We start from the raw sequence: 27,990 nt of genomic DNA, 5'->3' as shown, positions 1-27,990 counted from the left end.
TTCATTCATTCATGTTATATTTACAATTGTGACGTGAAATATGTATACAATCTTTTTTTTCCTGTAATAAAATGCTTTTTGTTCATATAAAATACAAATCCTCAGTACTAAGATGCCATTTTAAAATATAAACTCAATTACTATTATTATTATTACTTACTCCTTAGCTAAACACTTACATAATATATCTTAGATTAGATTGTATTTTGTACCAAGAATTAAATGTATTAGGCATTAAATTATTGTTACAAAGTAAAATATAACGCCTTTGGCGATGCAAACATAATATTTTACATATACATAAAAAAGTAAAAGCTATTTAGTCTTAATGAAACTTAATTATTATTTATTGCGAACGCGGTGCAGTGGTTGCGTGAAAGATAATTTAAATTATCTATGATGATTTCAATACCTAATTAATTGTTTAAAAAAAAACTGGAAGAATTCCTACGTTACACTGGTTTCAATGTTATTAAGTTAGATACCGTTTTTTTAATCAAATACACTCCTAAAAGAGTACCTATTACAGTCTAATTGCGGTGGAATAATTTCAAAACCCTTCGCGTCGCCGCCCGTCACGTCGGACGTAATAAATTATAACTTTTAGACCACAAACATATTTTTTTATCAAATCTATAAACTACTGAGGTTTAGGAATGCTCATAACGATTAACAAGCTAGCGAAATTTATAAATAATTTTGACTAGTTACTGCTTCTTGTAGAAAAATGTTGTTTGGATATCTATCACAGATTCTGTTAAAACTGGGTTTTATTTTTCTCTCAACAAATGACACCAGCGACTCAATTTTTGTATGAATATTGATTATATTTAAAGATTCGATACTTCTGAGCTTCTGAGCCAACATGCAATCATTATTCAAATCCAAAAATCCTTTATACATGACTGAGACTTGTAATAAGTCGGATACCCAGCATAAATTTTAAATTATCCAATAGTAGGTACGAGTAAAATACGCTTAAAACGTGTTCTATTGTAATAAAACTTTTAGCACACGGGTTATAAAACGCCTAAATGCAAACAATTCACCCAATATAAGCACGATTTCTCTGGTATTTTATAACTACTACGTGTCTTTTAAAACATTGCAATACTTTCTAACACAATGATATAATATGTTTTTTTTAATATTTGGAAATGGGATAATAATAGATCAGTACCTCAAACAAGATTAAAGATTACAATAGAAATAAATATTATTGAATTTCATTGTCATGTAAGTGACTTAAGATAGATTAAACGCTAAAAATGTTTAAAAATGTTGCCTAAGAAACTTGTTGTAGGAAATGAAATTCATAATGTATCTAAAATACAAAAATTATATATCTTTTGGAATAATAATAACTTTTACACACAATACCAGATGAAGATGAATTATAGATTACGTACGGTCTACCGTATCAAACATTTACAAACATGTGGATATGCGAATTTGCTACTAAACAAGAGTTGGAATAAAACCTTGTTTTACAAATACAGCATTTGTTTCATTGCTCCACCGAATTCATTTTCATAAACCTAGGCGAATATGTGAAGTAGAAATCTAAAAATTCGTGTAGGCAGAACTAACACGTTACATCTCTAGCAGTGTTACAAACACATAACTAACTTAATTTGTTTTCCTGGAATAAGCCTATTTATTATCTCCCGTAGGATATGGCTTAGAATTTGAACGCACCGATTTTTAGCCAAGATCAATTCATTGTCTACGTATCTCATGATAATTCACCAATGGGCGCATTTTGAAGCCACAATTCATGTATGAACGTGTATAGATTATCGCTGACGGCCACCTGAAAGTAAATATACTTATGAATTAGTCACATTAAATAATATATCGATAAGTATTGAGTAAAAGGAATAGTTTTGTGCTATATTTATTAGGAGTCTATATTTAGTTTTATAATTTGATTACATACCATCTTTATTAAACGGATGATTTATGTACGATAGAGAACTAATACTTTCGCACCAAAAAAATGTCTGTCTATCTGTTGCTACAGAGCATCACGCACTAAAAGATATTTGAATTCAATTTGCTATACTTGAACTTTCATATATTTTCTATCCCGGAAATTTGATAATATTTTTTTTAACAGAAATAAGATTTTGTCTCCGATAAATTGATCGAAGTATAGGAAATAACGTAATCCTAAGGTCGTCTTCTGGTCCGCTTGGCCATTAATGTGTGACGTGTGGCCGCGTCATGTTGTGTGTTAATAACGTTTAGGATATACAACAAACAAAGTACATGGTTTTCTTACAAGATTTTTATTATTTATGGCCTAAAATTATTTATTTAAGAATCCGTAAATCTGACCTTGTACGGAGTGGGGTTCAGGTTTCTCTTTATATCCTGTCGTAAAGTACGCAGGGATGACTGCACTCTCTCTCGCACCTCAACTAGCGGCTTAGGGTAGATACATATTCGTCCCTCCGTCCAGTACACCTGGAATTAAAAGAAAAGACATTAAAAAAACTTTTTATTTATTTATTAGTAATCCAACAGCGTTACAAATTATTTTGGTTAAGGGTTTATAAGTACAATATATACAAAACAATCAGTTACGATATTCACAACAGCATGAATGAGTGTGAGTGTGCGTAAGTGTGTGCGTGTGTGTATAAGTGTGCTTGGATGCGTGTGTGTCTTGTGTGTTTTAAAGGAAAAGTCTAATTTTTATTGCTAAAAATGATCCATTATTACAAAGTAAAAGTACGCGTAGTTCAGGGCCTTAGAAAGAGTAGCCTGCAAACTTTTTGGTCGCCCTGAAATGCCCTTGTGTACTTCTGGGCAGCAAAAAATATTGGAGACTACAGTGAATAGCAGATAAAATTTATTTTTTTACAACACGATACCCTGCTTTTTTTATATGAACAAAATACTGTACGTACAATGTTTCATAATCATAAAATATTATGCCATAACTACAAGTTTCGCAAGACGTGTTTTTAGCATACACGCCAAAGTGTTACTCTATTTTAGACGGCCGATTGGCGCAGTTTGCAGCGACCCTTCTTTCTGAGTCCAAGGCTGTGGGTTAGATTACCACTGCTGGAAAAATGTTTGTGTGATGAGCATGAATGTTTTTCAGTGTCTGGGTGTTTATATATATATATATTGCTATTTATTTATGTATGTTATTCATAAAAATATTCGGCCGATTGGCGCAGTTTGCAGCGACCCTGCTTTCTGAGTCCAAGGCTGTGGGTTAGATTACCACTGCTGGAAAAATGTTTGTGTGATGAGCATGAATGTTTTTCAGTGTCTGGGTGTTTATATATATATATATTGCTATTTATTTATGTATGTTATTCATAAAAATATTCGGCCGATTGGCGCAGTTTGCAGCGACCCTGCTTTCTGAGTCCAAGGCTGTGGGTTAGATTACCACTGCTGGAAAAATGTTTGTGTGATGAGCATGAATGTTTTTCAGTGTCTGGGTGTTTATATATGTATATTGCTATTTATTTATGTATGTTATTCATAAAAATATTCATCAGTCATCGTAGTACCCATAGCACAAGCTACGCTTACTTTGGGGCTAGGTGGCGTTGTGTATATTGTCGTAGTATATTTATTTATTTTTAGACAATGGTTTTCCACTTGTAGTTATCACGAGGTTGGCAATTTGCATTGTAATAGAATGTAACTTTATTAAAATAGACCTGTTTTTTAATTACGGCATTTATTGGTTGGAAATATTGATGAGTTACCTTATAAAGATGTTCCACTTTGCTCGGTATAACATAAGCTCTCTTCGACTCTTGGAACGGATGCCGACATAGAACTTTCTGCCCCACCTCTGGCGCAGGCTCCGTAGAACGTTGGAGCAAGTCTATCAATGCGTGCCCATCTGCACCGAACAGCCTGTACGCCTGAAATATATTTTATTATTAGCATTAAAGTGTATACAACGTGTGAATGATAACCGAAAAAATACTTCACAGACTTTAGTGGCACATTATGTACTGTCTGTGTGACTTATCTGTGGAACCGAAAGCCTATTAGTTTTTAGTGAACTACTGCCATAGTATTTATTAAACGAAATCAGATAATAACATAACGTGCAAAATGAAAATCATGCGACTCAGTCACTTTATTAGATACGCTTCGCGTAGTGCAGGAACTATGCACGTGTCGGTCTTTTATCTTCAATAGGGTTGTCATAAGTAAACACTTAGAATGTTTTGAATTCGTTTGTATGGAAAAATATATATGCTTCTTTTGATTTAATATTTGTACAGGGTGATTCCTTACAAAATAAACTTATGGATAAAATTATTTCGTAATTAGTTGTATAAGCGGTGATAACCTAGTGGTTGCAGCTTCGGAGTCACATACTGGGGTTCGAGTTTGAATCCCAGCAGGCACCTCTAACTTTTCTAAGTTATGTGCGTTTTAAGCAATATATCACTTTCTTAGACGGTGAAGGAAAACATCGTGAGGAAACTGCAATGTTTCCTACTAGATTGCTCGATAAGACTGGTATAAAGGCACATACTAATTTCGGCATCGGCGGCATGAGAGCCGTAGCTTAGTTGGTTAACGCGCTTAGGTCGCGATTGCCAGAGAGTCGCAGGTTCAAATCCTGGCGCTTTCGATTTTTTTATATGCATTTTGAATTTTTAAATTCGTGGGGCAACCTGCTTGCCTGAGAGTTCTCCACAATGTTCTCAAAGAGGTGTGGAGCCCGTACCGGGCCAGAGTGATAGACTAAACCCTTCTCATTATGGAAGGAGACCCGTGGCCTGAAGTAAGCCGGTAATGTGTTGATTATTAGGGTGTAATTAATAATAATATTAATATAATAAAATAATATAATAAATAAATATATAATAATGAAAATGTGTAAGTATGTATGTAATAATAAAACGTACATCCTAACCATTTGGTTTTCTTTCGATTTTCCTAACCCTAAAGTTGTCTGGAAGAGGGAGTCTGGCAATTGACATGCCTTTAACTGTCCAATTTGAAAAAAATCGTAATTAGTAATAACATTATCCGAAGTACCTATATAGTTAAGATCAATAAAACTAAAGCTACAAACAAAGATAAATATATCAATAAATATAATTTATGATAAGAGACTAGATTGATAAATACTTGTAAAACTAAAAATACGGTCATGTTAATAAAGACGAAATATTGATTTATTATTGGAATAATTTAACAAGTAATAAAAAAATAATTCTGCAAACAAAAATATACTCGGTTAAATAATATATAAATCGCTCAGAGTGCCAAGTGTGAGTTTTTCGACCTATATCTATTGGATCGCGTGAAGGGTAACTACGATTTGTATAGAATCGAAAGAGTGCCATCTTGTGACAATACTGGGAAAACCCATGACGTAAAAACAGTCGAGACTTGTGTCTGTCGCACCTCAGCTCCCAAGCGAATGCACCGCACCTATTTTGGTGTGATTTTCCTTTTCCGCTGACGCGATTCATGAAGACCTGTTGAAGCGTTTGAAGACCTTCAGCTCATTTTTTAGTAGACAGAAAAGTCTTACTAACTTACAGATCGTGATAGCCTAGTGATTAGGAATTCGGGTTCACTTTCGGGGGCCTCTGACTTTTCTAAGTTGCGTGTGTTTTAACTTTTAAGTAATTATAATATCACTTGCTTCGTCGGTGAAGGAAAACATCATAACGAAACCTGCGAGCCAGAGAGTACTCCATAATGCCCTCAAATGCGTGTGAAGTCCACCATGCCATGCCATTTTGATGTGTTATGCCTTCTCTGGTCACATTGCATTGTAGCGTTAAAAAAAGAATTAATCGTCAGCTATTTTAAGGGAACCATACCCGAAAGGTGCCAATCGGATTCTACTACTAAGCCTTTCTTGCCAGCAGGCTGTTTATCATGAACTGTATCTAATAAAAAGAGTTGTTTTAAAGTGTTTTTTCTGCCCTTATAACATAAAACAACAAAAATTGGAAAAAAAACTAGAAAATTAAATAGAACGTTAATTATTCTCTATACAATAAAAATGATTTTGGTATTCTTGGCTTTATTTCTAGCTCATGTCGCATCATGTCAGTTGTATTTTTTTTTATTTTCGACATACAAAAGTGAACCAGTTTTTTTTAGACTTACTAATAATATAATCGACGCAAGCTACGCTTTCTTTATGGCTAGATTGCGATGAGTATATTGTCGTAGTATATTTATTTATACACTAAAAAAAAAAGACAATTAAACGTGATAGTTAATCACCCACCTCTTTATGGCCAGGTATCGTTACTTTGCCCACATCCTGACTCAATTTGATCCGGGGCTGTCCATTTATCTCCACTAGTTTGTACACACATCCTAAAGCTGGTTGGCGTTGGCAAGTCACTGTAAATTTATAAATATTAATTAATTGCTTATAATATAAAGCGGTGATAGCCCAGTGGCCATGACTTTGGCTTCACTCTTGAGGGGCCAAGTTCGAAACCCAACACGCACCTCTAAGTTTTTTAAGTTTTGAATGGAGACCCGTGCCCTGTAGTGGGCCAGTACTGGGTTTGATAATGATGAATAATATAGATAAGGTAAAGCTACTTTGAAGCCTTTATAAATTCAATGTCACCTCTGATTTAGTTTTTGTTTAATCTTTTTTTATATAGAGATAATTTATTTATTATTATTATTATTATTGTAACTCTATATTTGTACACCACATTAAGAATTATACAAGAAAAAAAGAAACATAAAATAGATGTAGAATACAAAAGGCGGCCTTATCGCTTAATAGCGATCTCTGCCAGGCAACCTTAGAATTAGGAAAAAAAAGAGAAGTAACTGCAGGTGGTACAAAATATAAAATAAATACATACGAATAACTAAATACTAATACATAAACTAATATACACAAATACATCTAGTATATAATAAATATTAAAAAAAAAACTAATAATAAACTATATACCATATAATAAATACTTAGATAAAAGTAAATAAATACTATTAAACATCGCCTTCAGTTGGACAAATAATAAAACTTTTTGGGTTTTTTAAATATCGCCAGTGACTTTGACTGCCGTATGTTCATAGGAAGCGCATTCCACAATTGGATAGCTAGTACGGTAAATGAATGTTTATAAAATTTTTATATAAGATTTTTTTAGAAAAAGGCGGTATTCATACGATCTTTGTATTATTTCTGAAAGTTTACTGAATCGCGTACATACAGCGGATAAAAATACGGTCAAGAATTACAAATCTTTTTTTATCACTGTGCTAACTTCACGAACGAGATAACTTCATTTATTTAATAATTAACTCAATTGCGTAAAAAAATTGTTATCAGAATACTACTATACTATATAAGATAGATACTACACAAAGTTAGATAATCCTAATGTTCATCGATTTAGTAACAGATACTAGGTACTTCTTTAGTTCTCCGTACAATGCAATATAACATTTTTAGATTAATATTTTGATTTTGTACTTAATATTTTCCCGTCATTTTCTATGCCAATTTTTTCTATTTTAGATAAGTTTTACGGGGATTGTCTCTTGTTTATGGCAATAGACAGTAAATGAGAGCTATAGTCGTAAAAATGTAATAGGCCCGTTTTGAGATTTGTGCAAGACCATAGAATGTAAGTTGGAACGAAACTGAAAGAAACAATAAAATAAAAATCAATTACATACAGTGTTTTAAAAAATACGTAAATTTTTTTGGGACGTTAAATAATATGAAAGAATATATCGCTAATATTCTTTTTGCGCTTACTTTATAGTAGCATGAAATTTATAATTGTTGCGAAACGTTCCGAAAACAGTTACGTTCTCAGTCTATTTTTTTTTTTATACTAGAGCTGTAACCATTTTTTTACAGAATATCGAAATTAAATATTGTGTAGTTATCTTTACTGCAAAGAATGAGCTTGGTTCTCAAAATGGGTTCTAAATAATGAGTCTGAGTTGATGTATCTGACCAAGCGGCACATGACTAAAGCGTCCCGCGCGCACTGCGCAGTTTTTCGTTCCTCAAGTTGACTGGGCGCTCGTTTAAGTTTGACATACATATATTGTTTACTATTACGTTTACTATTATAGCTCTTCTATTTTGGACATTAATTTAAACATAGTGATTTAACTCGATTTTTGTGTTTGTTGTTATATAGTACTAACTCTGTTTCAACATGTTGAAAAGTGGACGTATAATCAACAGCCAGTCACGCGTATTGGTTGTGAAGTTAAAGGAATACTTTGAACGAACGAACACTTTACAATACATAATAATATCAATCAAGTACTGATACAAACTTGAATTGATTTATCGTGAGTATCGAGTCCCGAGTCTTATGGTTCCATAACTAGTTACGTCGCGATGACAAATGTCAAAACGGGCCTATTACATTTTTACGACTATAGTTAGCTTATGAGAGTTAGAGAAACTTTGAACCCAGAAATAACAATTTTAAGAAAAATTACAATCAGTAAAAATATTTTCCTCTCCATACAAGTATGAATTCGATAAACAAAAATAGTAATAATGGCATGACATTCAAAATATTTATTTTCCGTAATATCATTTTAAGTATAGGCATCGTTTCTAGGGTTCCGTAACAAAATTATAAAAAGTGCGTCTGTTTGCGTCCTCTGTCATATTACGATTTCTTGAAATTTTAAAAGCTTTTTAAACATAAGTTTTTAGCTCATTGGTGCCATTTTTGGTGTACAAAAATCTATAGACCAAACTAAATTGGCAAGTCTAGTCTTGGGCAAATAGTGTTATCCTTTTCTTTTTTTTTATCTATCTATATAGTTAGGAGAGAGTATCTACAAGCGAGTTGACATTACTATGAAGCATTCCTAAATATCAAACTAAACCTTTCCTAGGTACGGAAACCCCAGTGAGCGAGTTTGGCTCGCACGTGGCCTGTATTTTAGGCTCCCACTTCTATCCGATAAGATAATGAGACTGATACGTATTTGATGAAATAGGTATGATAGTAGGTATTTTACATATAGCTATCTAGATCCTATACTAAATAATGAGTTTTTTGGACGATACAAATATAAATATTTTTTATCATAAGTTACCGAGGTTGCTCTGAAACGTCAATTCGGTCTGTCTGTTTGTTAGTTGTTAGCCTAAACGCCTGCAACTCTCTACATAATATGTTTCTTATTTTATTTGTAGTAATAACAGTAACAATTTAATTGCAAGCTAAGTGAGCGCCAATCGTTGGTTTCATTTCAGAGAATATTACCGGTTTTTCCGAAAAATACTTGCACCGGTTAGAAAAACCGAACCTACGCGCTGTTTAAGAAAGTTCCTGATTCCTTCCTCTTCCAGACTGTCAGACTTTTTTTGTAATAATAAGGTACCGTATATACTTTCATATGCATTTTTAAAAGGGGTAGTTTTGAAATCAAAACCAGACACTTCAATTTTATTTGTTTTTATAGATATTCATGTCTCTTTCTTTCTCTCTTTGGACATAATCGAGCTAGAGTTTAGAACAGAAAACTGTACCGGAATACTTATGAGTTTCCCTACACTGAGATTACCGGTTTTTCCGAAAAATACTTGCACCGGTTAGAAAAACCGAACCTACGCGCTGTTTAAGAAAGTTCCTGATTCCTTCCTCTTCCAGACTGTCAGACTTTTTTTGTAATAATAAGGTACCGTATATACTTTCATATGCATTTTTAAAAGGGGTAGTTTTGAAATCAAAACCAGACACTTCAATTTTATTTGTTTTTATAGATATTCATGTCTCTTTCTTTCTCTCTTTGGACATAATCGAGCTAGAGTTTAGAACAGAAAACTGTACCGGAATACTTATGAGTTATGATATTCCCTACACTGAGATTAAGTTAAACTAAATCAACCAGGAATCAAATCAATATCCTTTACGTTACAAGGCTGATGTTGTTTTGCAAATTTCTGTTGAGTTGCTAAAACTACGTGTGCTAGAGAAAAAAACAAATTCTTACCCAAATGGGTTCCAATTCCGAAACAGTCAATCGCATGACCTTGTTCGTGTAGACTGAGTATGGTCTCTTCGTTGATATCATTCGATGCCACAATAGTCAGATTCGTGAACCAGGGCAACTGGAATTTCTCCGCAACCTGGTGGAAAGTGTCTCGAGCAAGTACGGACAAGTACGCCAGGTCGCCACTGTCTATGCGGATCCCAACTGCTTTATATCCACAGTCGTTCAACGCAAGCGCTACGGCGCAAAAGTTCAATAGACCACTCCTGTTAAGAAACGCGTAGCTGTAAATTGTATTGCGTGGAAGGACGAATACAAAACATGTTTTTTTATAACAGTATTAGTATTTTATGACCAATTCACATTAGTCGTGATTGCATTAGAATGCCAACTGGAACCAAGCAGTTTATACAAAATTGGATCTTCGCTGCATCACGACAATCCTTAATTATCTATTACTTTTATTTTAGACGAATGGTAAAAAAATATAGCCGGAAATACAGTTACCTCCATGTCGGAGATGTCTGACAATCTTTTGCAACAATAAAAAATAACAAAACAAAATATCTAATCCAGGTTAACTCTGGATTCAGGCAGGTAATTTTTTTACCCTGCCTGAGAAAATAAATAGCTCCCAACACTAAAAAAACCTAATCAAACGTGTGGATACTTTTTTGCGGGCAACAGCTATTATACACGTAAAATGATTGGCTCCATCTTCTAATGCAATATGACAAAACCTTATTCTGCGGGGAAAATGCATATCATAATTTCAGAACCGGCTGGTTTTGAAGCACTATTTCAAGCTTAAGTGGTAACGTCACTGTTAATTGTAACAATTATACGTTTTTTTGCTAGTAATCTGACATATAATACTACGGTTCACCTACATGTCGAATCCGAAATTTCGGTATGCATATTTGGCAGTCATACGCTAGAAAATAATATTCAATGCAATCCAAAATCTGACCAAAGGTTAAATTGAATAGTGCTATTTTTGTCCTATTCTTCACTGTCAATAAGGACGTCTCTGCTTTCTTTATTAATAATAATTGATGTAAAGATTTTGGATTACATGGGTTATTAGATTTGAGCGTAAGGAATTCTACAAATACTGGGTAAAATAAATCTGTTTTATTTTATTGTTAGTGTGGTGTTTTGTTTTCTCGTTTTAGATTTAATTAATCTACAATTACTTCAATAATTATTCCTCTATACGTGTGGTTGAAATAATTTATTGTATAAATATATTAGGTACGATGGACCATGACTGCAAGATATTTTATCTAAGAGCGTTTTACACATAAAGGCATGGTTATTACTATGTTTTCCTTTATTTAACAAAATCTAGTAACTAAAATATTTTTTTATGTGCCTACTGCATGAAGTCTAGAGAGTAATCTTTGCGTTTGAATTTTGCTCAGACATAAAAAAGGGGAAAAAATATACAAAGTTATGCTAGACATTAATACATCGTAACATTCATTCCTCGCGTTAGATGGGTTATTATTGTATCGTAAGTGTCCGAAACGACAGATCGTGATGAGACATCAACTAATTGATGACAAATTATCCTATCAAAGTCAAAGTCAAAGTCAAAAATATCTTTATTCAAGTAGGCCCACAGGTGGCACTTTTGATGCGTACATAAGAATTACACGGTAGTGAGATGATGGCGATAACCACATTCGTAAACTTAAAACTAAAGCTACGAGGGTTCCAAACGCGTCCCGGTCTAAGAAGAAGCCCACAACAAACTTAGCCGGGTGTTTTTTTTTTTTTTTTTGTTATCGCCATCTCACAATGTAATTTTAAATTATTAGAAGAGCAACCTGGTTAGAGCAATAATTTACACCCAAGCTTTTTTATCGTTTACGTAGTCCTTTATACTATAATAGGACTTTTCTATAAGCTTACGTTTAATACAAACTTTGAACTTATTAAGAGACATCTCCAAGATGTCAATTGGTAGTTTATTGTAGAATTGTATGCAATTTCCTTTAAACGAATTATGAATTTTATGTAACCTAGTATATTGCACTGTAAGTTTATTCTTACTTCTAATGTTTAAATTATTGCAGTCACATTTCATCATCATCGGGTTACGTTGCTAAATAGGTAGGTTAAATAATAAGATGTAATTTCAGAATATCCCGTTGGTGTGCATCCAAAAATGCTATCATACGGAACCCTGGACTCTGTTACAAAGCCTCCGCTTTCTGTCCGTCTGTACGTCTATCACAGTTATACAGCTTCAATTTGCTATTGCAATAGATAATTTTTATTTACAGGCCTAATACATTTTTCCATTTTCCAAGGGCCTTTATCAAGGAAAATAACAACATTGGTATGAAATTTGTATGTGTTTTAATTAAACATTAGAGTCATCGAGTTTAACCGTGTCACACATATCATATCTAAGTGAATAATTATAGGTATTGATAAAAACGTGTTTTCACTTTTAATCAATTAAGCTAATTTCGGTGAAAATAAGTTAAAATAGATATTAACTCCGTAAAAGTACTTTTATTTGGGCCAACTGATTTCAATAAATATTTATGCTCTAGAAATTTGGTAGTTATTTGGATTCAAATCACATTAGAAGCTAATGTAAATCTTCAAAGATTTGTACTTTATGGGCTCATTGACATGACGGTTGGTCATGAAAAAAAATTGTCGTGCAAACAATGGGTTCGATGATGAAGCCAAAAAGAGGGTCACAGTGATTTTGATCATAGGTTTTAAAATAATACTTCGTGTTTTAACTTTACACTTTTAGAACGTTTTGTCGTAGAGTCTAACTGTCTTGCCTTTATTTCACCTTGGTCTCATTTACACTATCTTTGTCTATCATAATGATATAGAAATTACAACCGCAACAAAAACATTATGTAAGCGAATATAACACAGAGTTGTCGGGGTCTGGATATAACTTATGTAATATAATGTAAACATAAGAGATAACGGGGCTTACACGAAGAAATACTTTATCAACCTCAATTTACTATAGCACAAATCATTGAAACTATACCGTATACTAAACTATTGTTGTTCCTCTGATCTAACCTAACAATGGGTGTTTTTTTTAAGGGGTCCATCTCCGAAGATTATCATCAAATTATCTACAAATTTATATGGGACCATTGTCTGTGAAAAGTCAATGTATAACTTAGGTACCTTTATAGCAAGAGAGATTAGGCATTTTTAGGCTAGCTCCAAACTAGACCTCTTTTAACAGGCATAATTGTCAATAAGTGTTAGTCTATCGTTATTAAAAAAACTATCATTGGAATCAGTAAGTCCAATTAAACACAACGAATTAAGGTAAAAACTTTGTTAACAAAATGCGAGCAAACTTGACTAACTACGACTAACGACTAGTAAAATTAGCAAGTCGATTCAAAGCATCCGACGTAGTGACAAAACAATTCACCGATCGTTATTTTTTAATAATTTGCATGCTATTTAGAAATCTCTTTTACCCCGAATAGGTTACCTATCGGGGCGCATTTTCATTTCTCACGGAGTTTTCTGTTGAGATGTTATTTCCATTTATTTATGCAAGTTACCAGACAGAGTCAAACTGGGACGTGTCACCTACTCGTTAATTTATAGCCACACTACAGGCGACATCAAAATAATAATATAGTAAGAGCCAACAAGAGGAATCGAGATAACGAACGTAAACAAACTTTGACGTCATTACATGCTATGCAAATGGAAATACTATATGGAGTTATAAAAATGTTTTTTTCTCGCACGCTAGAAAACGCAAAAAAAGATTCGAATAAAAAGATTCGACAAAATTTGGCCCTTTTTAGTGCTGGTTTCCGAGAGTAATTTAAAAATCGCAGGCATATTATATCGATGACTTTCTCTGCATGCTGTGTATCTTTCGATTAATTTATTAGTCACTATTAAAGTCAAAATTCATTTATTGCAAGTAGCTTACTCTAAAAGAACTTTTGAAACGAAAGTCGGTCTTTTTGTAGTGACTCTACCACCGGTTCGGAAGATACAATATCGAAAAGATGCCAGCAAGCAACTCAGCAGTTGCTCTTTTCCGACATTAACAATATCCAATTCAACAATTATTATCCTATCTTGTGCGAGATGAAAGCGGAACCGGATGCTTCCAAGCAACCTTATGAACTCCACGTCTACCGAATTATCGACTGATGAAAATACATCCTATCTCGACCATCTCGACCATCCTACCACTGTCCTCAATTTAATGTATAGTATAATTTCTGTTTGTGGATCGGATTTGTTTTTTTATATACACAGTTCTAAAGATATATAAAAATGGATAGCGTGAATGCCGTCTAGTAAGGAGCAGTAATCGTACCGAAGGCTTTAAGTAGGTATTTCAGTGTCTTCGGTAAGCGTGCGGACAAAGTAGCAAGTAGGTAAACGTTTTTTGAGTAAAAAACGTATCTTAATCAATGAATACTAAAGCCATGGCTAGAATACCGGTTCGTTTTGCGTACTTGTTTTATTAAATTTTAAAAATTAATAACATCTGCTGCGTTTATAAATGGTTTGCTTTTAGTGGACATAATTTAAAATCGGAATCAGTAAACGAAATCTATTAACCGGTTAGTGAGCGGTTTTCCTTGTGTGAACGTTGACTGGGTTGATTGACCGCTAACTCTTGAAATTTCGAGGCGGGAATTACTTAGTTTTTTGGCCCAGTGTCCACGTGCTATTAACCGGTTCACAGATCTGATATACTGTTCCCAAATGATTTTCAACATTTACGGTATAAATGTATAACATAACCTTAAAAACGGTTATTTCTAAACCGATTTCGAGCTCTGACTAAAACGCTGCGTCGCACAGACATGCAACTAGCTTGTTGGCTTCGCTCTGTAGATTGTTGAATTCATGTGGCATTACCCATAGCTACGCACGGACACGCTACGAACGCATGCACGGTTTTCTATGTATCGTGACATCACACGTGACTAGCGTGACCGTGCGACACTGTGGCCCAGCGGTTTAAGAAAAGGTAAGACTATAAAACTAATATGCCATGTAATGAATATCATGCAATAATATTAAAAGTAGTAACTGTGAATGTGTGCAATCCCTATACAATGCAACTGTGCCCAATGATTAAAATTGTCCCTATTATTGGTCTTTAATGTTCTAGGACAATACGTCACACTGAAGCAAAATGTAAAGTCCTTGACGGACGTGTACTGGTAAATGTAGTATGTACATTCAATTGGCTAATGAAACGCGACGTCCACTTGCGCTTCACGGTAAATGCTATGTCTCAAAACTAGTAAAAGCGGTACCGCCAGGCACCGTATTATGTAGATACATGTGCTCTCGCATTGTTAATACCCAACCTAAGGCAATGTATACCCTTACCAAAATGAATGTATGAGTGTGATCTGGACAACCGCCAGGTTTAATCAACGGATATCCACATTACAAATGAACCACAAACGAGCGATGCAAAACAATAATAGCACCCGTATCCAAACATCACTATTCAATCTCACATTCTATCAGAACGCAGTCTAAATTCAGCCAATCAGATGATCACTGAAATATCACGCGGTATTAAAGAAATTTACTCTGATTGGCGGAACTTGCACTGTACATTCCGATGGAATTTCAGACTTTATAGTAGTATTTCTGAGTACGGATGTAAGTTTATATCAGGACCCGTATAACCTAAGATATTGGAATCACAACAGGCTCGCAACCATCAATTGTAACGTCAATTTGGACAAGTACGGAGTGTCAAAAGTACGTCACAAAATGCGTATCGTGCGTAGTCGTGATCCCAACGTCATAGACAATCAGGCCCCCAGACACCAAATGTCAATAGCTGTCTTGCATGTTTACCTCAGTGTGCGTTCGACCGTGCTATATCCACACGTACTACGTATAGTCGAGTTTCGAACTCTACGACCATTGGATCCACAGTTGCTATTGTAGCCGGAATGCCCATTCGTATGCTGTCTGTGTCGTGACGGTAAGCCTTGAAAATTATACCTCTTCACATCGTAAGTGTCCACTAATGCCAAGAACCCCGAGGGGAAAGCTTGGGCGTAGGATATCAAGGCGGCCAGTTCACCATCGCTCGCCTCTTCTGGGGACACGTCAATGACTGCCGATAGTTGCCTCCGCCAGTCTACGGCCAGTTCGAGGAGGTTGCATTGTTTTTGTGTCTCTGCGTGTCTGAGTATGACTGTATGTAGGTCGTCGAGGGTGCTGAATGAGGTCACGAACGAGTGTGCGTGAGTCCCTTTGACAGGTATGTGAAACATCTTCCCGGCAAGAACATTGCTGGTCCCGTCGAATCCACCTGTAAACATTTAATTTGATAAGCCGGTTCATCCTTACCAAAATTATAAATGCGATGGGGTGTTTGTTTGTTTGTTTTTTTTTCCTTCACGGCCTAGCTAAGCAACCAATAAACTTTATTGTTGGCATAGTTGAAAGGACGGAGAGCAAAATGTGCTAATTTTTATTAAGCGGTTCCCATTTTTAAAAAACCGTACTAAACGCAGACGACGCGGGGAACAGCTAGCTTTACAACAGCTATTTTTACGCTGTGGATGACACAATCTCAAAACGTATGTGTTTTAAGTTAATTCCAGATTTTTGTAAGAGGCACAACAGAAGAGTCTCGAAGGACGCGAAAGATTCGTAAGAATCTATAAAGTCACAAAAGGCATATGAGGCAGGAGGAATAGTTCTAAGAGACCGAAAAGTCACGAAAAGGCCTAAGTGTCTTAAGAGGAAGACTTACAAGAAGCGTAAGTGTCACAAAAGGCGTAAGTGTCACAAAAAACGCAAGGGTCGATAAAGGCAAGCAACGTATCTTTTAACAAGTACGTACTGAAAACGGCATTGTTTACTAAGACTGCATCGATCAATTAGAATTTCTCTTCCCGTCTCTCCTCGTGCTAATGACATATATTCTTTAGAAGCGAACATGCGTTACGGTCCACGCGTCAGAGCCTATCCATTTTATTTCAATAGACACAGCCCTATACTTAGTAATAGGGATATACGTACTTCGTAGAAGTAGAACTTTTTGTGACAGACCTCGTACGGGGAAGTACTACCACCATGCTTATTTCTGCCGCTAAGCAGCATTGTTGCGTTCCCGTGCTACGGACTGATGGGTGCCAATGTAATTACAGGCGAATGAGGCTTAAAACCTACGCCTCAAGATGGCATAGGGCGGCGTGTTTTTTGCATACCCTGCAGTGTTGCTCTATCTTCAGGTCTGCTTGGTCTGTCAATTATTACTACGTAACAGAAATATAGTATCAAGGTTCCATAGTCTTGAACTTACATAAGTTAGACACATGATACTAACGTATAGACTTGACGTGTTAGAGTAGGTAGAAACATAACCAAGGTTTCAGAATGCCTACCGACCTGCCAACAAAAGTTGCCTAAGAAGTTGGAAACTTCATATACCCATGAGTAATGGGCGAAGTATTCAATGCCAAGGTGCTTGCATGATACCACCAAATTAAAGAAACTTATTTGTTATTCGGGGCTCCTTGTGAGTCAAGGCGCCGGGCGTGTTATGTACGAGCGCCGGCCGTGCCTGGTACCAAGCGGTTTGGTTTCACGGCATTAAGCTGCAGGATTACGCTAATAATATAATCAATATTACAGACAAACAAAGGTTTTCTTTTTTTTACGTGAAAATGATTTATCTTTCATTACCTGATACCCAAATTACATAGAAGTTCAATCTACCATAGAACACTCATAGTACCTAAAGTAATCATAGATAAAGGTATTTAAAACAAATTACTTACAAACCGCTACTTTTGATGTTCAAACCAAAATCACGTAGCTTTTATTTTTATTTTTTATCCCACTACATGTTAGCCTTTAACTGCTTCTTGAACCTAGTTATAAGTGGTGCATTCTGAGATGGTAGCGGGCTAACCTGCTAGCGGTATGGCAGTTACATACATACCAATAATCACCCATAATCATTTTCTATGCGGTACCGGAACGCTAAACCGCTTGGCAACACTCCTTTGACGGTAGGATGGTAACTAACCATAGCGGTAGACTTCAGAAATTATAAAATTCCTACTTGGCCCTACCGGGGACTGAATATACACCACCTTAAGGCCATAGCGCTCACCGGTGCGCCACAGAAGATATTCAGTAAACAGTTGAGGTTTTAAATGTTAATGGTTAAAAATGTAGGCTTTTATTAAAGCGAGCGTTCTTAGCGGTGTTTTAACGTTCTGCGTGCGGCCAATCACAACACTGCTGCAACGCACGCTTCTTGTCATTGGTCGATCGCTTGACGCAATCTTGGACGTCGTTGAGGACGCAGGTTGGACAGTGGAAACCACTGTTTAGCCTTTCATTAGACTGTATGGAACTGGATCTAAAGAAAAATGTGACAGCACTTCACAAAAAAAGGCTTACTAAGGTCACGTTATGCGGTAACTATATTTTTTTCCAAATTTTAGAAAAATCGATTTAGTGCTTGTAATTTATAGTACATACAACTTAAAGGAAACAGCCATTCTTGTTATTTGAAAAGATTAAATAGGTCATTTGGTTATTTGATAGGGTCATTCTTTTAAGGCTAGCCAAACGTTTAATTATTCCACTACCAAGCGTTGTAGAACCAATATTCAATTGATGATAGTAATTTTCCCTGACCCTGCTTTCTAAGTCCCACGCCGTGGGTTCGAATCCCACAACTGGAAAATGTTTGTGCGATGAACATTAATGTTTTCAGAGTCTGCGTGTTTATCTGTATATAATTATTTATGTTTATTATATTCATAAAAAGATTCATGAGCTATCTTAGTATCCATAACACAAGCTACGCTTACTTTGGGGCTCGATCGCGATGAGTGTATTTTCGTAGTTTATTTATAAGTATAATAATTTATTTTAATCAGGTGAGATCTCTTTTAAGCGCTAATTCGCATCATAACAATTTTGTGTACTAGTTTTAACCAGCTATTTAAACAAACGTATAGACATAACTAGCAATAGAAACATTTAGGTACAAACATACTTATTCGGTTTATGTAATGCGATACCTTTATTTATTTAAATCAGGTGAGATCTCTTTTAAGCGCTAATTCGCATCATAACAATTTTGTGTACTAGTTTTAACCAGCTATTTAAACAAACGTATAGACATAACTAGCAATAGAAACATTTAGGTACAAACATACTTATTCGGTTTATGTAATGCGATACCTTTGAACGAATTACGCAATGTTTCGTAGGTATATGATTTAACGCTTGAATCATGTTTTACTAGTTAAGAAAACAACATTTCCGCTGAATGCCTACGCTACTTTGTTACATTTCATCAGCTTAATCAATGCCTTTCGGCTCGGCACAAACCTCTAGTAGATCCCACCACTTTATTAACAAGCGGGTTGTTGGGCTAATAAAAAACGAACTATTACGTTTAACAATAGTAGAAAAATAATAACTAACCGATATAAGAATATTTAGACGCAGAGAGTCCTCCATCTGGACCTTGTGCTCTTCTCAATCCAAACTCGAGTAAAGACACATTCTTTCCCGCTACCATTCGATATCGGGCGGCGTTTGTGGCCATTAAACTGAAAACAAAATGTTCTGTAAGCATCACCATACCCAGTTTGTGTTAATGATTGATATATCAATTATTTATAGTCTTATTATAGTCACCAGCTGTAGAGAATACGAAGAGCTTGGGTTTTCGGTGATTTCAATTTTTAATATTAAGTAGCACAAACTATTCGTAAAATTAAAAATCTGGGTGGGAATATATCTAGCGGTGGCCAATATAACATTACATTACGACCTTCATGTTACGCGGGTGAAACCGCTGGGTACAGCTAGTAAACAATAATAATTATAATGTAATAATAATAAAAAGAATTTGGAATAGAATAAATTCAGTACAGTATGTATAAAATAAACCGTGGTAACTGCATTAAGTAGTGAAAACTGTGTTGCAACAATCAGGCCATCATTTTGTTAGTTCCAATATTTAATTAACGGAGAAGTTCCAGCAGCAATTAATGGACGTCTACTGTTAGTTATGCACATTTAAGAGATTTTTATACGATCTTGCACCGCTTTCAGCGACTTCCTTTCCACCTGCTTAATGCAGTCTCATCATCGAGTGGGGGAAAAGGGGGGAAGACCCTACCTAGGCTAAGTTGCGCGATGCGGGTCGCCACACTATCAACTCCAACCTAACGTCCTACGGTCCACTCAGCTATCTGCCCTGTCCATAGACGCAACCTCATTGGATTGGTTTTGATGATAATTTTGTTTGGAGCATAGTTCCATCCATACATCGCCCGCTTTTATCACTCGCTAGTATGTTTTGATAATTTCAGAATTTGATTTTTTTTTATTGTCGAACCACGACAGTCCCTTTAATCTATCAGATATACAGTAAACTCGAAGCAATATTCAAAATATTCCCCGCGGCCGTTCGTTATAGGATTCCTCTTATACACCAAACTATTATTTTAATTTTGCCAATGCATAATATACATCGGTCTGAGTCACTGATGTAGAACGTTAAAAACGTCACCATGTCGTTAAAGATATTCCATGCATATAAAAAAAAAAGTTCGTTTCTATTATGAGTTGTCTATGTTTATAAATCTTCAGATTTATTATTAAAAACATTATAAAGTATTTATTACTTTTAATTAAGTAGAATATTATAGTTAATATCAATAAATATCTCAACTTTATAGACTTGAACCTTAGAAGTTCAAGTATTTATTATGTACTTACGTATATATTTATTTTGTACTACATATAATGTGGCTGCCCGCGACTTTACACGCGGAAACACGTCAAAATGACTTCGATTATTTTTTATTTGTCAACTAAATGTCAGCCCAGGTTTATCAAAATAAATCAGTGCAATACCTAATTGCATCAAATATGCGCATGATGTCCGCGTAAACAAAGGCACCAAAGAACGAAGATTTTATTATATGAATAAATAAGTAACATTGTTTTTATACTAAAGTAAACACGACTAAGTACTATAGATAGTTGCAAGGGTATTACAGGCAAATTGCTGCAATTAATTCACCCAGCAAAGCTTGACTGATAAAATTAGATAGCACCAAGTAAAAACAAACAGAGCTTAACTGGGCTAATACAGAGTACAATAGGCAAAAGTTAAACGGAACAAATTAGAATAGGTTCTCTTAATGGAGTACAAATCAGCTGGAAAACGATTATTAAAAAAAACAGTAAGCGGAAAACAGTTAGTTTGTAGATAAAATGTGTGCTGATTCATTGAAATTTATCATATTAACTAAATTTGCTTATTATTATTATCCACTCTATCATTTATTGATTTTCATTCACCACTATGAAGTTAGGAAAATAAACAAAACTACAATAGAAATACGACAGAAGTTAGAATACAAAAGGCGGCAACTTTTTTCTTAACAATGCTTAAATAATTTATAAGAAAAACATCCACCCTCCGCTTGCGGGGCTCCGGCGGTCAGGGCTCAAGTGTGAGGAACCTCCTCACAATACGCGCTGTATCAAGGATTACTGCCTTCTGTATCCGACAACCAAGCGAAAGCTTCTTAAGATGTTCGAGCCAAGACCATTGATTGAAACGACGATCGAAACAATAACGGTCGACCTACACCACCACATGGCGGTAATCTCGTGAGCAAGGTCCAAGTATATAGATACTTTTTCCTTTTCAGCTTATTATTGTCTGCAATCTCACTTCATGATTAGTAATGAAGCTGTAACATGGTAGCGGGCTAACCTGTAAGGGGTATGTCTAAGCGATAACCGTAATGGGTTTCTAGCCATCATACCGGAACGCTAAATCGCTTCACAAGATAGAAAATTTAAAATATTGTTAACTGTAAAATGATTTTGAAAAAGAGCAATCTGCTGAGTTCCTTGCTGGCTCTTCTTGGTGGAATCAACCTTCCGAACCGGTGGTAGTCACTACAAACAGACTGACTGATTTGACATTTCAAAAGTAGTTGTTTAAAGAATGTGTTAAAACACATTTATTACAGCGAGGTTATTATACAATTGATGAGTTTCTTAATGACAAGGTTGCTTGGAAGCATCCGGCTCCGCTTTCATCTCTCACAAGATAGAAAAATGAATGTTAAAATATAAAATGTAAATTTTTGATGTTGGAAAAGAGCAACTGCTGAGTTTCTTGCCGGCTTCTTCTCGGTAGAATCTGCCTTCCGAACCGGTGGTAGAGTCACTACACACGGACAGACTTGACGTTTCAAAAGTGCTTGTATTAGGCCTACTTGAAATAAATGAATTTTGAATTTTTTGAATTTTGAATTTTTTTTGAAAAGTGCTTATAAACCGAGCCTACTTAAAATAAATGAATTTTGTTTTTTTTTATTATTTAATGCCGGTAGGGTGGTAACTAGCCACGGCCGCAACCTTCCGCCAAACAAAATTGTGATTTATTAGCACATTTATTTGTAAAAATATTTGAATGAAAAACGTAAAATTTGTTTTTTTGTTGGATTTCCTAAGTCGACGGTAATGGTACGATGCAATATGGTTTTTAAATAGCTATATTGTACATGAACATCAACAAAACATTCGTGTCGCCTACGTCTTAAATTATAAATCTAAGGGCCTCTCCACACTACGTTTTTCAAACGTGCCGTTGACACGCTTTGTAGAAATGTGCGTCGAAGGCGCAGGGCTTTTTTCCTACAGAACAGTTTGTTGCCGTATTATCGATACACACGCGCGTTAGCATCACGTTTGTATTGACTCAAACGCGTGTCAGTAGCCACCCACAGACGCCATCTTGCCACTGTTAAGCTTAAAACGCAATATGCCACCGCGTTTGCATCGCGTCTGTATCGCGTACCACACGCGCGTCTGTCCCGATTCGTGTTTGAATTTCTACAGGTGTGCAAAGGTCTTCTGCTGGCTGCATCTGACGGACATTGCCTGTGTATCTCGAATGTACCGCTATAAACGGGCGTCGCGCGTCGACGACGGCGCGTTTAAAAAACGTGGTGTGCACAGGCCCTAAGGTGTCATGCACTAGCGAAATAGTAGCTTACCTTGCGAAGTTAACTAAAGTCAATAAGGTCGTCTCCAGCAATTGCGTAATTATTAGGGGGCCTTCAACTCTCAATAGGGGGACTCTGAAATAAAAGTACAATTTAATACACGAACGTGCTTTATTGTTCGCATACGCATAAAGAAAGGGTGATATAAAATTAAGTCTTGTGTGTGTTCTTACGCTCAAACGGATGGACTGATTGAAATTAGTGTCTTTTACTCGAAAAGTTTAATCGCAATGGGTGTTTATCATAAACGATTTTCAAAGATCAAATGTATTTTACCTGAGGAGTTATTAAAATTAGTACGGTAAATCTGACTTATTCTTTCTTCAGGTAAGATTAATATTATAAATTAATCGGAAATAATAATAAGATAAACTTTAAACGTGGCTGATTCACAAATGCTATCATTCGTTGAATGACTTTTAGTGATAAAAGATTACATTTACTGCATTGTAAAAAATAATGATATATTTTATATCTGCCTGCTTTCTGGGTCTTAGGCCGTGGGTTCGTTTCCCACAACTGGAAAAATGAATGTGTGATGAACATGAATGTTTTACAGTGCCTGGGTGTTTATGTTACATTATAAGTATTTATGTATATTATTCATTATAACTGATCGGTCATCTTAGTACCCATAACACAAGCTTCGCTTACTTTGGGGCTAGTTACCTATGTATGTATTGTATAGTCCATAAATGTTCATTTATATAAATCATCTAAAATTTTGAGTGGATATCATTTCAGCCGTTATACAGTTGCCAGCTCTTTCGTAAGTTGATCAAATTTTCTGGTATAGTAGTGTAAGAGTTAGCATATTATTGATCGAAGTTTAGAGGGAAGGTCAATTAACCCGCGTAAACGGTAGAATGGTTTTCGAAAAACTGTTTAGGAAACCTCATAATGATTTTACGTCGGGTACAAAGTATTTTTTTATCTACTTTCTCATTTCCTCAAAATGAATCACACAACTCGTTCGAAAATTTAATTGCCTTAGGGCCTGTTTCTGTCAAGTCGGATAGCCTCAATGTAAATTTTGTCTCTGCCTTATTCTATGACAAGTGACAAAGACAAACATTTTTAATAATCTAACCGACACTTCTCCGTAGTTATGAAACGGGCCCTTAGGGTTACTAGTAACAGAATATCTTGCATATAAATACGTATCAAATTGATACAGTCCTCCTTTTTTTAAGGTTCGTTAAAATGATCGATTACGCAAGTGTGTTTTCCGCACTTTGAAGGCTAGATATCTAAGTATTACAATCGCAGATTTTTTCATGTTACGAGCTCGCAAAACATAAACCTACCTACCTTTGTTCTATCTTTTCCACTAGACACGCGATGGCCTAGACAATGTACCCTGAACCTTTAGTACGACACAACCTGACATTAAAAATACCGAAAAATGCGTTTATTATTTTTTTTTGTTCAAGGCTCATAATCGATCAAACATCTACAGCGAGCTCGAAATCGGGAGAAAAATTAGATAGAAAGTTCGACTTAAAAACAAAGAATGTGTGTAGTTAGAATTTATGAGTTAGTTGTTTATTATATTTATTTTGAATATATACACATATATATTTTAAACTTAAATTGCTGCACCAACCCGATCCTTCGTTATCCCTAACGTCAAAGTTTCTTCTGTATATGTTTTTACTTTGTATAAAATGTGTGTGTGCAATAAAGATTTTAAACAAACAAACATTAAGTCTATTTCACGGTTGATTGTATTGATACTCTTAAACCGAAGTTTGCGAAGCAATTTCGTACTAAAGGGGTAACTTTCCTTCCTGGCGGAAACATTTGACAGACCAAGCAGGCGGCCTACCTAATGGTAATAAGAAAACCATCTATAAACAGAACAATACATCGCGTGGCATGCAATGAACAGGTCTACTAAATGCCGCCCTGTAGGTATGTATCAAACTGAGGCATATATTATACGCCACAAGTGTATGTTAATATACGGGTAAAAAAATCTAAATAGGCAATTACCGACAACTTTAAAACGAGGCAGATTGAGACCATATTAGGTACTATGACATTATAGTGTATCGAACAGTAATCAACGTTTCGTACTAAGGATACTGGGTCATTCTAATATGTCAGCTAAACTATGATCAAGCTCATCACGACCTATTTAAATACGATACCAATGACGTAACTTGCATCGTATGAATTACTGATCGGCCTAACATAGGCCAACCATGTGAATGCCCCTAGTCTAAAATTAGTACAGAATAACGAACAGAGCCAATCAAGAAAATATAATTAGACGTCATAAACATTATATAACTAAGTACTGTTTACTACCATTGTTTTTTCGTTTACTATCCTCATTTACACGTCCTTTTCTTAAAATATGTTTTATTTTTCAACACATGCACGTTGTCTCTTATTCTAGGTGTAAGTATTACGGTCAGCTGAGGTAATAGTTTCCCTACAATCTATAATAATGCATGATAGAATTATTGTTGTTTCGATAGGATTTTACTAAAAATATATTATAAAGCGCATGTTTAACATTTTCGCATAATCACAATATAAGCGAAGTTAGACTCCCCTACGATTCGTACTTAAACTTTGTGCACTTGTATAATGTATTAATTGCTTAAAACCCACTTGGTGCGTGCTGGAGACCGAACTTAGTCCTCCCGAATAGGAGTCTGAAGTCCTAACCATCAGGCTATCACTCCTTTTTTATATTCCGCTAGAAATATTACGAATTTTCAAAGCATGTTCTCCCGCTCAGCTTAGGCCAAGCCGAAAATGTCTCACTTATACAGCACATGATCTATGAAACAAACTCGTTTTGAGTGTGCCAGTTTTGGACTGTTCTAAATTACAGAAGATCACATCTCAGAAAATTAAGCTCGTTGGATCACACGCTAATATGGATATAGGCTGTGTTGTTTACTAGTGTGACAATACTCCAAAGTGGGACCCACTATTCTGTTACTAACTCCAGTTAACGTTGCTAACTGGGCGCAATTGACTATTTTTCACTGCTGATACTGCCAAACATCTCTCAAATAAACTGTTCCTACGGAATGCTTTGAAAACAATACAAACGCGGACGAAGTCGCAACCTCTAGTTATTTATAATTAGAAAATAACATTTTAAAATTGATAATAAAATCTTGAATTCAGGTAGAAGATTTTTTTTTCTATGGTAACATTTTGACCTCTAAAACTAAATTATCCTGTTCTATAAAGCAAATTTTCATAAACACACCAACTTTAGAAGTTATTTAATAAAAAAACTTTTATTAGTGTTACAGCCAGGCATTATTAACTAAAATTCATTGTAGTCATTTTTACACACAATATAATGCAGGAGTTTATATATTGGATGTGATTGAAGTTTAGTAATGGTATGGTAGAAAATGGTATTTTCCTTAAACTAGAATTAAACATGCAATAGATAGATTTTAAATGTGGTTTTCATTCCATAGGTTTTCCTACATGAACATAAAGGTGAGGCTAAAATTGTAAAAAAAAAATATACTGAATGTGATATTTTAACTTTGCCAATCAATTTTAGGATACATCTTTTTGTAACACATGGAGAAAGTTTTCTAAACAAGTCTGTCTCGCCTAAGCATGTGGTATTTGGGAGTATCAACAATTCAAGAAAAATACACATACCTTGGAAAAACCACAGATCCTTCCTCAATTGCACTTAATTTGATATCCTTGCATGTCAAATCCTTTAGATATTCAAAAAACTCAGGCTCAATGTCAGCAGGCAGTGTTTGAACTAAATATTCAATGTCTGAAAAAACAATGTATATAAAAAACTCAATTCTTCCCAATTTACATAACTAGTTACTGCCTTTACTGATTGTTCATCTGTTTGTGTGGAATTTCTTTTTTTCTATTGAACTTCATATTTTCTCAGGATAAAAAATATTTTATATTTCAATTCCAAATATTATTGAGGATTACATATAAAAGCAATAGGAACGAAAATCCCTAATGTTTCATTTTATGGGGCTTTTTATTGATATTGTGGCTTCTTTTGGTTATTATAGAGAATGTTCAAATTTTAGACCCGAAGGGTTACAATAGAGGATAAAAGTTGGTATAAAAGTATTTCATATTTGATACTTATATCCATAGGTATTTTGAGTTGTACTTGATTTAAGCTTTGCGTGTAGCTTGCTATATGCTGCGGGCATAGCCAGGGAAAAAATAATATTTTGTAATGTTATAATATATTGCATAAACATAACATACCACTGTCAGAGTAATGAAAGTTTTCTAAGAACTTGAGACATTCTTCAAGTCCGGCAAAAATAGTAAACTCTCCTTGAAATGGATTAGCGCGAAAAAATAAATCAAAGACTGCAGTATCAGCAACTTTTCCCGATTTCCAATATGCATAAGCCATAGTTATTTGGTATAAATCTGAAAAATGGTTATAATTATAAACTTCCTAAAGTTAAAATTAGTTTTTTCATAAAAATATTTCAGAACTTTTGAATTCGTAATACTTGTCATTTATTTCTCAATAATAGAAAAAACTTAATAGAAAATTAACATTTGAATTTTCGCACCAAAATAATTGAACCTAATACCTAAGGAATACTTCCCACTTAATTTAAAGCAAAGCACTTACCAGTTAGCAAAGGTTGAACAATACCGTTCTGCCGAGCCATTTCTTTATTATTTATCAAATACGACATTTCAGAATGGAGATAGATACACAGTCGCAGTGTAGTGGTGTTTAACGTGGGAAATGAACGATAACTGACGACTGACTAATGAAAGAAGTAATTTCATCGTGATCAAGCAACCTCGTATTATCAGCGCGCCAAACACTGTTTGACGGAATTCTACTTACGCATGCGCATTTAATTTTCTATTGACTGTTCAACCTTGAGGTCATTTGTAAAGGTCGATCAAATCGCCAGCTGACAGACGTGATAAC

General features: G+C 35.0%; 1 protein-coding gene across 3 annotated transcripts; it reads right to left on the bottom strand.

Annotated features, from left to right (window-relative positions):
• Window positions 1–123: 123 nt before the first annotated feature.
• Window positions 124–27,948, bottom strand: LOC120629622 (nicotinate phosphoribosyltransferase). 3 transcript variants are annotated; one of them, XM_039898616.1, is made up of 11 exons: window positions 27,679–27,948; window positions 27,297–27,467; window positions 26,706–26,832; window positions 23,049–23,132; window positions 19,441–19,568; window positions 15,832–16,294; window positions 9,970–10,253; window positions 6,248–6,366; window positions 3,738–3,899; window positions 2,341–2,469; window positions 124–1,813 (listed from the first exon to the last, which is right to left on the bottom strand). In XM_039898616.1, exons 1-11 carry the CDS (start codon window positions 27,743–27,745, stop codon window positions 1,736–1,738), a joined length of 1,812 nt encoding a protein of 603 aa, XP_039754550.1. In that variant the 5' UTR covers window positions 27,746–27,948; the 3' UTR covers window positions 124–1,735. The 3 variants fall into 3 exon arrangements, with proteins under 3 accessions (XP_039754550.1, XP_039754558.1, XP_039754565.1); XM_039898624.1 differs by having other exon boundaries at window positions 9,970–10,235; XM_039898631.1 differs by having other exon boundaries at window positions 9,970–10,235; window positions 15,982–16,294.
• Window positions 27,949–27,990: the final 42 nt, after the last annotated feature.

The sequence above is a fragment of the Pararge aegeria genome, chromosome 2 (genome assembly GCF_905163445.1).
Source record: "Pararge aegeria chromosome 2, ilParAegt1.1, whole genome shotgun sequence".
Taxonomy (NCBI): Eukaryota; Metazoa; Arthropoda; class Insecta; order Lepidoptera; family Nymphalidae; genus Pararge; species Pararge aegeria.
This window is presented reverse-complemented; position numbering and strand designations above follow the sequence as displayed.

Bases quoted from the DNA above. Each gene is read 5' to 3' on its own strand.
- LOC120629622 (XM_039898616.1), bottom strand. From the start codon at position 27,745: ATGTCGTATTTGATAAATAATAAAGAAATGGCTCGGCAGAACGGTATT. The intron at 16,295-19,440 runs GTTAGTTATTAT...AAATGTTTACAG, and splicing joins GTCTAAATATTCTTATATCG to GTGGATTCGACGGGACCAGC. The intron at 10,254-15,831 runs GTAAACATGCAA...TACAATTTACAG, and splicing joins ACGGTCGAACGCACACTGAG to CTACGCGTTTCTTAACAGGA.